An 11,482-nucleotide genomic window follows, 5' to 3' on the forward strand; every position below is an offset into this window, starting at 1 on the left:
ATTTTAGTGAAACCTCTACCCGAGTTGCTTCTTCATTCTCAAGAATAATTCCTGCCCCACTACCAATTTTATTTGATAAGCCATCCACATATAGACTCCAAGTTGTAAAGCTTCTCTGTAGTTCTCTTGTATACTCAACTAGGAAGTCGGCCAGATACTATGATTTAACGGTTGTTCGGGCTCCATATTTTAGATCAAATTTGGACAGTTTCACAGTCCTTTGTAGCATTCATCTTGCAATATCCATCTTTGGAAGGATATATGATGAGTCCATATTTGATGATAAATTGTGGATTGATTTGAGTGAATTTCATCATATAAACCCACATTTATTCATCTAAATAGCATGCTTTTGTGTTTTTTCTCTGAATTATGTCCAATTATGAAAACATGTTATTTTGTGCTTATTTTAATTAATTTTATTCCACTTTCATTCCATTCAATGCTTTGATAGTTTTGATGAGTGATTTCAGGTGTAATAGGTAGGAATGGCTTGATAAGGGTGGAAGAGAAGCATGCAATTGGGAGAGAACATGAAGAAAACAAAGGAGAAGCACACAGCCAAGTGTGCGTATGCGCACACCTGTGCGTACGCACAAGTCCCTGCACGTGACTTCATTAAAAAGTCACATGGCTCACGAATTTGGAGGTTTCCAGGCCCATTTTTGAAGTGTTGAAGCATATAAGGGAGAGGCTAGCAACACCCATTCATAACATACATTACACAATACACTTAGTTCGAGTTTTAAGGTAGTTTTTAGGATAGTTTCTCTTAGTTTTTCTCTCAATTTTCTTAGGGTTTAGTTAGGGTTTATACTACAATTTTGTATTTTCCAATTTTGATCTTGGATTCTAGCTATTTTTATTGTAAGTATTTCTTAATTTTCTCTTTATTACACTACGTGTTCTACACTTTCTTATATTTTAAGTCACTTTGTCAATACATATATGCTTTTGCAGTTTTGAGTTTTAATTGATGAATTTGATGTTTAGTAGTTTTTATATGTTTGTTGAGTTGCCATTGTTGATTTGTTCTTTGGTTGTTCATAGTTTCAAGTAGTTTTCCAATTTTGCAATGTTTTATGATTATGCCTACCATGTGTTTGATGAAATGCCAATTTTGATTATGGAGTAAATTTTTACTCCTTGACTTAGGAAAAATGAGTATATGGGTTACTAGAGTCATAATGTTTGACATTTAGTGATAATTCTTGGGTTGTTAGTTGTTATTGTTTCCACTAACGCTAGCTTTTTACTAAGGTAACTAGTAAGTTAGCTAGGATTTATAGATTAATAACAATTATGCTCACTTGACTTACTCTTCGATGTTAAGGGTTGACTAGGTGAGATTAATCCATCATAATTATCATAGTTGTGGTTATGGCAAGGAAGGAATTTCATAACTCATCCCCAAGTCAAGGTTCTATTTATGTTTTCAACCACATTTCTCTCACTTTAAAGCATTACTTGTCTATATTACATAGATAGTTCTTTAATTCCTTTATTAGTTTATTAATTATAATTTTGATTGTTCTTTAATTTCTTTAATCGTTTGCTTCAATCATTGAAAACACCCCTTGTTTTTCACAACCAAAATTGTGCGCTTGTGGTCACTAGTTCCTGGGGAAAACGACTCGAGGTTTAATTACTCTCGGTTATTTTAAATTGAATTAAACTCTGATTGATGGGATTTAATTGCTGGTTTGGACTATGCTACCGACGAAGTAATTCTTGTTTTGAGAAATTCTAAACCGGCACAAATCCTCATCCATCAATATACTTTATGGGTTGGTTGGTTTGGACTTCGATGGTGTGGGCTTAGAAGTATGGTCGGAGTCTTCTGGAAGCTAAAATGAGGGCATATGCAAATTTTTCTATTCTTTGATAGTTCAATTCTGCCCCCCTGTAATGCTTTGCTCGTGAAGTGGACAGGTCATTGTCCCTCGTTATCTTCTTAGACGGGGGCAGAGCCTATAACATTGTTTGTGACAGCTAGGTATAACACGAGCTCTTTCCCCTCTTCAGATCGGATAAGGATGGGGGGGTTGGCTCAAGAAGTTTTTGGACTCTCAAAAAGCTTGTTCACATTCTTAAGTCAATTAGAATTGATGTCCCTTCTTGAGAATTTTAAACAAGGGTAGGAATTTCAAAGCCGATCTTGCCAAGAATTTGGATAAGGCTTTTAGTCTGCCATTTAACTGCTGAACTTCCTTAAGACAGGTCAAACTTTTCATCTCCATGATGGCCCTGAATTTGTCTGGGTTGGCTTCAATACCTCTTTGAGTGAGCATGAACCCAAAGAACTTTATGGCTTCTACTGCAAATATGTACTTTCTGGCTTCCTCCTTGGTCTTGACAAGCATGTCGTCCACGTACACCTCCATTAATTTTTCAGGGTGAGATAAAAATACCTTGTTCATTAACCGTTGATATGTAGTCCTAGCATTTTTTAGCCCGAAGGACATTACTAAGTAGTAGTAGTTTGCCCTAGGAGTGATGAAAGATGTTTTTTTTTTTTTTTCATTTGTCTTGTACATCAAGATTTGATTGTATCCCAAGTATGCATCCATGAAGGACAGGTATTTGTATCACAACGATGAGTAATGAGTTTTCTGCAGTTGGTTATTGTGACGCAGACTTTGTCAGAGACAGAGTTGATAAAAGAAGTACATCAGGCATATGCTGTTTTCTTAGAAGGTATTTGAATGTGATCTAGTAAGAAGCAATCCACAATGGCTTTATCCACTGTTGAGGCTGAGTATATTGCTGCCTCCTCGTGTTGTTCTAGCTTCTTTGGTTGAAAACTCAACTTGCTGATTACAAATTAAATGCTGAAAACATTCTCTTGTTGTGTGACAACTTGAGTGCTATAAATATTTCCAAAAATCCAGTTTTGCACTCAAGAACTAAACATATTGAAGTGAGATTTTACTCAATAAGGAAACATGTTCAAAAGGAAAATATTAGCATTCAATTTGTTAAATCAGAAGATCAATTAGTTGATATTTTCACCAAACCTCTGCCTGAAGACAGATTTTGTAAGCTAAAAACTAATCTAGGCATTCTGAGTTATGATTCCTTATTTGAGCCTTGCTAATGTGTTTGTTGAAGTTTTGTCTCTCATGTTGGAAGGAGACAATTCTAAGCAAGTGAAGTATCTTAATCCTAAATCTTAGTCTCTAGGCTCAATGGCAAGTTCTGAATCCTCTGGGCCGACCTTTCAGTTCAGCGTTCGCATGGTCCAATGTGTTTCTTTAAACTCTATCATCTCTGGACCCAATGAGTGTTACATCATCCATGTGGGCTTTTATGTTTTGTCCTTTAATGAAAAAGGTTTCATTTTAAAATTAGTTTTGTTTTACCTAGTACTTTATTTTTTTAAATAAAATCAAATCAAAACTTTCCAATGATGTCAAGTCTTTTTAAGGTCTACTCATAGGTGATGCAGTTGCATGTTTTCAAGAAACTCCTTTCTTGTTGCAGTTACCAAGAAAATGATGTCAAGTCTTTTCAAGGTCTACTCATAGGTGATGCAGTTGCATGTTTTCAAGAAACTCCTTTCTTGTTGCAGTTACCAAACCTCTCTCTTCATAACTCGTTCCACAACCTCTTCGGTTCTTCCCCACTATCATCATTGTCTTGTTTGTGCAAAACCCTTGTTTCAAAATGAGAAAGAAAACTATTATTCGAAAGAGTCCTAAGGCCAAATTCTACAAACTCCCTGATAAACCAAAAACCTCTCCTCGTTCCAAAGATCAAACCTTTACACCATCTTCCTTTCCACCAACCTCTCCTCCTCGCACCGATCCAATGGCTCATACCAAAATAACTCCAAGGTATCCCTCTTTATCCAAGCCAATGGCTCCACCCAGTGCTCCTTCACAGCCAAGCACCTCGAAAGAAAAATGTCCTGCTGCTGAGGAGCCTCCGCCTAAACTTTTGCGACCTAAGCCTAGGTCAGCTCCTCAACGTCCTCAAAGAGGTAACCCCCATCTCCCTCTCAAACCGGTTAAGAAACCTTCCATTGATCCTTTTGAACACAAGTCACAGTTTATGACTTCTCATTCTAACTACAACCCTCACCGTTTTTGCTCTGCCATGAACCATGATTTTTATGAGGATGTTGTCGTTCATCGTACCATCTGTCTAACTTTTCTGACTGATTTACCAACCCTGAAAAAGAAAGATTTTATTTTTGCTAATAATCTTTAATTTTTGGACTGGGACCATCTTTTCAAAATAAAAAAACCTGTCTACCTAAAGGTGTTCATGGTTTGGTTAATCTAAAAACCAAACCAGTTTTTTAGTTAACCAAAAATATAGTATTGGTTAATTAACCAAATTGGTTTTACATGATGAAACTGGTTATTAACCGGTTAGTAAAATTCAAAATCGGTTTTCAACCAATTATTAAAGTAAAAACCGATTTTTAAAAAATACCCAGTTTTATATTAAAAAATCGGTTTTTACATTAATAAACCAGTTTTTACACTAAAAACCGGTTTTTACACCAAAAACCGGTTTTTTCTTTCTCCTCCTCTATCTTCTCCTCCTCTTTCTCTTCTCTCTCACTTGAGAGAGAAGAGGAGAAAAGAGATAGAAGAGGGATAGAGATTGAGAGAAGGTTGAGTGAGAAAGAGAAAAGAGAGAGTTAAAAAAGAAAGAGGAGAAGGAGAGAAAAGAAAGAGAGGAAGAGGAGGAGAGAAAAAATAGGAGAGAGAGAAAGAAGAAAAGAAAAGAGAGAGGAGCGAGAGAGAGAAAGAGAGAAAAGAAAAAAAAGAGAAAGAGAAAGAGAGGGGAGGGAAAGGAGAGAGAGGGAGAGAGAGAGAGAGAGAGAGAGAAGTGAAAAGAGAGGAGAAAGGAGAGAGATATGGGAGAGAGAGAATAAGAGGAGAGGAGAGAGAGATAGGGGGAGAGAGAGAGGATAAGGAGAGATAGAAAAAGGAAAAAGATGATTACAGAGAGGAAGGGGATGAGAGAAAGGATGGGAGAGAAGGAAGGGGGAGAAAGAGGGCAAGGAGAGAAAGAGAGAGAGAGAGAGAGTTAGTGAGAGAATGGAGAGAAGGAGAGAGAGACAGAGAGAGAAGGAGAGAGAGAGAGAGAGAGAGAGAGAGAGAGAGAGAGAGAAAGAGAGAAAGGGAGAAAGGAGAAAGAGAGAAAGAGAAAGAGAGGAAGAAAGGGAAAGAGAGAGATAGGGGAGAGAGAGGAGGAGAGAAAGAGGGAAAAAGGAGAGAGAGAGAGAGAGAGAAGAGGAGAAAGAAGGAAAGGAGAGAGGAGATAAAGAGAAAAATGAGTTAGAGAGAGAAGGGAGAGATAGAGAGAAAGAGAGAGAGAGAGAGAGAGAGAGAGAGAGAGAGAGAGAGTATGTAATTTGGTTTTGAAATTGGGTTTTGATTTTAATTTGGTTTTGGTTAACCAATTTTAAAAAATATGGATATGGTTTTTAAAATTGTTTTATTAAACTGGTTACCAAAATGTGGTTATGGTTTTTTAACCGGTTAACCACATTTTGGTTTTTATGAACACCCCTATGTCTACCCAGTCTTAGTTAGAGAGTTCTATGCAAATATGACATACCATGAGGGGAATATTCACTCATATGTAAAAGGTCGTGGCCTTGTTTTGAATGATGAATCCATTAGCGACGCTCTTAAATATACTGATGTTGGTGCTTGTGCTTATACCTCTGGTAAATGGGATGAGGGGTTGGGTGTTTCATATAAAGATGATCTGACTGTTGTGTGTGAAAACATCTCTCATTGATGGTCTTACACCAACTCATAAAGCCCTTGGTTATCTTCGTGCTCAGTTGCATCATATAGTGAATCACGTTATTCTTTCTCAAAGCGATTCATATCAAATAGTGTCTTTCTATAATACTATGGTTTTATATGCTATTCTCATAAAATCTGAAATTTCTTTTGCATACTTAATGGTAAGGCATATGTTTGATTGCATAAGAAGTGAGAAAGATAAGGCTCTTCCTTATGGCATGTTCTTAACTTGTATTTTTGAACATTTTGGTGTCGACTTGTCAAATGAGTCATATGAAAATAGACACTCATATCTAAAGGGAGGTAGTTTAGTGAAATAGCAGAAAAAGGGGCCTACTCAAACTGAAAAGGTGGTTCTTGATGATGATGACGACTATGAGCCTGATGAATCTCATTCTCTCTCTGCCTCAGGGACTTCAGCTTCCACTGGACATAAATCACTTCTATATGTAGTGGTGAAAGATGTTGTCCATGAGTTTGTCTCTCAATCGAACCATCGAATTACCTTAAGCAAAGAACAGAGGAAACTTGCTGCCAAGCATGAAAACTTCCTCAGAAAGTCCAGAGACAGAGTGGCAGTTCTCATAAAATTCATTGAAAATATCCATGAGGGTGACACTATGGCCACTGACCTTGAAGACGCTGTTGATTCTGAGGAGGATGGTTCGGATGCTTGAGGATGTCTCGTGTTGCTGATTTCTGTATTTGGATAATTGTCCTTTTGAAAAAATGTAGTTTGTTTTGAACTATGTTTTGTTTTGGATGATTGTAAACAATTAACTACTATTTTACTTTACTGTCATTTATCTAGTTCTCTGAACATTGAACCCTAATAGCTTCTTGCAGGTTTGCAAACTGATTCCATATTCTCCTTTGATGACAAAAAGGGAGAGTAGTGGTAGTGGTGTGATTGACTGTGTGACAGTGTGACTGCTGATTGCTTTGCTACTTATAGTTAGACTGCTTTTGATAATGCTTATTGATTTATGATGATTGCTTAAGTTTCTGCTGGTTGCTTTTGATTTGATACATGTATGTGAAGTTGCATGTAAAGCAATTAAGGTGAATGCTCTACTTTCTGAAAGTCAGGGGGAGCACTCATTAAGAAAGAAAGGAGGAGCACATCAAAACTACTAGTGAAATCATCAAAGGGAAGTGTTCTAAATCATGTCTACTTAAATCTCTTTGAACACATGTTTGTCATCAAGGGGGAGATTGTTGAGTTAAGAATAAAATTAACTTAAATGAGGATGACAAACATTGATTTATTGGGTTAAACACCCAATTGGGTTTGAATATTTTATTTAAAGTGTTGCAGGCCCAAGTGATGGAATAGAAGCCCAAACCAATTGGAAACAAACAAATCAATTGGGTTGAGTGGGAAGTCAATCCAATCCAAGCCCAAGTTTACTCATCCTAGATGAATCAAACCAAAGCCAATGCTCACAAGCTTTCTTCGGACAGATTCAAGAAGAAAGAGAGAGAATGCTTCTTCTTTTTCATTCATTCATCAGAAAAGAAAGAAAGAGAAGAGTAGATCAAGAAAGCAAATGTGTAATCGCCCTAATCAAAGCATATGCTAAGCTAAGTCAGAAGATAAAGGTAATTTATTTCCATTTGCATGCATGTTAATTTCTTCACTTCTTCTCCAACTCTCTACGACACCATTCTTGAATAAATGAAGAAAGTGGTGTCTAATTACTTCTGCTGAAAATCAATGGCTTACAACATTACTTGGAACTAAAGCACATTTTCAAAGGTCTAGATTTGGGATTATCACTAAGGAAGATTATCTCTGCCGCTCTATTAACCTTGGTCAAGCACGAAAATCAGATTTGAAATTTCTAATTTAGGGGTTGATTGAAGAAAGAGAATGGATGATTTAATAAAGCTCAAAATCCAAGAAGTTGACTTGAGAAAAATCTTAGCTGAGACTGAGAATAAGGTACAAAAAGAAAAAAAATATTTGGGGCTGGGAGTCAAGGAGAGAGAACCCGAATAGAGAGCTGTGTGTGAAACCTCACTAGTGAGTTTGAAATCTTGGAAGCATTGCACCTACACTAAAGGAAACACTCCGCCAAGATGAAGAACAAAGTCCTGAGTTCTGTTGATGGGTTCTGTTCATAGTTTTAATGCTATTATTCATCATCTCCTTCATGTTTTACAGTTTTGTATTTCAGTTTTAATGTATATCTTTCTGTATTTTCTTTGAGAGGAAAAAGGCAAAAGAGAGGCATTGAGAAAGAGCCATAAAGAGAAAAAGGCTGAGAGAAACACTTGAGAGAAAAGTCAAGAGTGATTTCAGATTTCATTTGGTTGTATTTTCTGTCTTGTGTCAAGTACCTGAGAGGTTCCCCTTGCTAAGTTGGGTAAGCACTTAATGTCATGGTTCTGAAAACCGAACCAGATCGGCCGGTTCAACTGGAAAAACTGAGAACCGGTCACTTAATCGGTCCGGGTAAGGTCAAAAACCGCCTGACAAAAAACCAATAAAAAACTGGTCGAACCGACAGTTAACCAGTGAACCGGAAGAACCGTTCGGTTTTTTAGCAGTTTTTGGTTTGAAAATTAAACTATTAAACGGCGTCGTTTTGAAAGTAAAAAAAAAAAAGAGAGAGAAAGCAACGAAGCCCTAATCCTGAGGTTATTTGTTATGATGAGGTTATTTTGAACCCCCTTCTCTTCGCAGACTCCCAAGTCACAAACTCACAACCCTAATTTCCTCTTCGAAGCCAATCCCCACCTCCAAGGCTGGAACGCCACTGTCACCTCCAACAAACGCCTAATCGAAGCTTCACCTTCGCAGACGAGGGATCTTCTGGTCGTCGTCGGCCGTCTAGTCATCGTCGGGCATTTGGTCGTCGGCTTGTCATCCTTGTCATCGGCATCGTCTGGTCGTCGTCGGGCATCTGGTCGTCGTCGTCTGGCTGTGCTCTTCCGCGTTGAGTATTCTAAGTCTCTAACATAACATCTTTGTTTTTCAATGAATTTTGTTTATTTGGTTTGGGTTGCTGACTTGTTGACTTGCTGAATTTTGTTTCTCTGTATGAACTGGGTTGTTGACTTGCTGATGTTATTGAGTTCATGGATTTTTTGGTTTTTATTTTCAATTGATTTTTTTATTCAGTAAGGAATTTAGGGCATATTTTAGTTTAGAGTTTCAGATGGCAGATGCAGAGTTTTTCAGTTTTTCTTTTGAGTTCTTGTTCTGCTTTTCAATTTTTTTTTTGTTAATTATATGGATTAAAGGTTTTGTAATTTTGAATAAATTTGATGTAAATTCAATTTTGAAATTTTGAACTTTGCTATATAAGTTCAATTCTGTTGTATTGAATTCTGCTATATTGAGTTTGGTGAATTAACTGATGAATTGATGAATTTAATTATGTTGAATGTTGTATGAATTGTATGAATTGATGTATTTGTCTGCACCAGCCCTTTTAGTTCTTCTTCCAAGAGCATGGGTTAGCCGGATAATCGTTCTTATTTCAAAGGAGGAGTTCTTTTAACTTTCACAAGAGCGTATTCTAGGGACCTTGCTTTCACCTCTATGAAATGCTTGAGCAGTCGAGTTTCTTCCCTTTGTTCTCCAGGTTCTCTCTTTCTCTGCTAAGTTTCTTGATGAGGCTGTGGGCATCTTCAAAGCTATAAATTATGGAATTAGCCCTCTCTTTCTCTTTGTTAATTGTTGATTTAATTGTCTAATTGTTTGGATTATGACTTCTGAATTTGTTTTCTGAACTTTTGATGTCGAATGTAATTGATAATTTTCTGTTTTGAATTTTTGGTGCTGCATGTATTGTTTGCTTCTTGATGTGATTAGAAATTCTGTAAATCTATTCAACAATCAATATTTAGTCATTGGCTGTAACTGAATTTAATTTGTGTAAATTTGTGTTTGTAACTTGTAGTTATTACTAATTAGAAATTTTTATTTTTGAAGATAGAACAACTAGATAGTGATTAAGCATTACATACATTAATTTTTAATAATTTTATTTAATATTTAATTAAACCGGTTGAACTCCGGTTGAACTCCGGTCGGACCATTGAACCAGTGAACCAGTTGCCTTACCGGTTCATTGACCGGTCCGGTTCTCGCAACCTTGCTTAATGTAAAGAGTTTAGGTATTAGCATAATCAAGTCAAGTTTAGGTTGAAACTTGTGTGCCCAGATAGGATTATGTGAGTCCTAGAGAATTGGTGTATGTAATACTCTTAATATAGTAAAAATTCCACCAACGTTGTGGTGGAGATCGGATGTATGTTGCATTGCACAAGGCAGCCGAATCAGGATACATGACTGTGTCATCTTCTTCCTTTCTGTTTATGTTCTATTTTCTGAAATTCATGAGATAAAACAAAATTGTCACATAATATTTCGCTGCGCAGTTCAAATAGAGTTGCAGTTTGAGTTCTGGTTTTAAGGCTTAATCAATTAAAGAAAAAGAAGGCCATATATTCAACCCCCTTCTCTAAGTCTTCTAAAACCTTCATACAATTCTAATGTCACTAACATACAATAATAGTAAAAATATACTTACTCCTACTAAACAAAACTGATATAATTTATCAACCACATTTATTTCAGAAGGCCATATGAGATAATAATATGATGAAATAGAATGTTTACTAATAATAGAAAGTCTTTCTTTTTCTAATTGCAAAAAAAAATCTATTTAAAAAAATAGATTAACATTGGCAGATACAACTTTAAAGTAAAATAATATATTCACACAAGTTACATATCATATAAATAAAAAAATATTAATTTGTAAGTAGCATTTTTAATATAGTAATCAAACATTGATAATAAATTTTGTTAAACAATAAGTCTATCTTTCGACAAACTTATTATTTACATGGAACCAAATAAGTATCACATGCTTATTATCACAAATGCGCATGTAATTTGGCCAAGTACAAAACTTCATTTGGATCGATCTGTATTTGCATAAACTACGCACACATAAATTCATTTAGTGCGGCTTACCAAATATTCTCCACAAAATTCTGTCAAACAATAAACTTATTTTTGAATTGACTCATTGTTCACATGAAAACTTGAGAATTATGCATATTTATTATTGCATATATTTTCTATCAATTGAACAAACACTAATCTTCCTTTGGGCCGATTAGTGGTTGCATAATTAAATAGAAAATAAACACAAGGTTCAATATTTATTATTTGGCCAAACAATAAACTTCTTTTGGGTCGATTATTGTATGCCTAAATAATACACATTGATTTAAATTTAACTAGTTATCCAAACATATAGTTACCATCAATATATGTGTGTAATTTGACCAAATATAGACCTTCCTTTGAGCTAACCAATATTCGCATAAATTACATATTATCATATTTCTAATGTTTCAAAATAAATTTATTTTCATAAAAGAGGTTATTTTGGTAGCATAATATTCAACCAATTTATTCTAAAACTAAATTTTATAAAATAAATATATATTATATTATTACTATTTTTCTTATGTAACAAATATAAAAAGTCCGTTAGTGAAAATTTAGGTTGTTACACATTGACTATAAGTCCAGTTCACAATCTATTAATAGACAAGAAAGAATTTGTAATTGGACTACAGAAACTCGGTACAATAAAGTGCGAAACTTAGTTTATGTTGACTTTATTCTTATGGGTTAGACCGACTAAGATATTGATCTCTAAAATTTGAGAAGTAAATTA

At 35.5% G+C, this 11,482-nt stretch overlaps 1 protein-coding gene and 1 long non-coding RNA gene across 2 annotated transcripts; both read left to right on the forward strand.

Moving 5' to 3' along the window:
- On the forward strand, nucleotides 3,667-4,212 carry LOC107636215 (vegetative cell wall protein gp1-like). Its single transcript, XM_016339740.1, has one exon. It carries the CDS (start codon nucleotides 3,667-3,669, stop codon nucleotides 4,210-4,212), a length of 546 nt encoding a protein of 181 aa, XP_016195226.1.
- Nucleotides 8,430-9,695, forward strand: LOC107639089. The gene is made up of 2 exons (XR_001619953.2): nucleotides 8,430-8,715; nucleotides 9,210-9,695. It is a non-coding gene; the product is annotated as an uncharacterized LOC107639089 (long non-coding RNA).

This window comes from Arachis ipaensis, chromosome B04 (genome assembly GCF_000816755.2).
Source record: "Arachis ipaensis cultivar K30076 chromosome B04, Araip1.1, whole genome shotgun sequence".
In the NCBI taxonomy this organism is placed as follows: domain Eukaryota; kingdom Viridiplantae; phylum Streptophyta; class Magnoliopsida; order Fabales; family Fabaceae; genus Arachis; species Arachis ipaensis.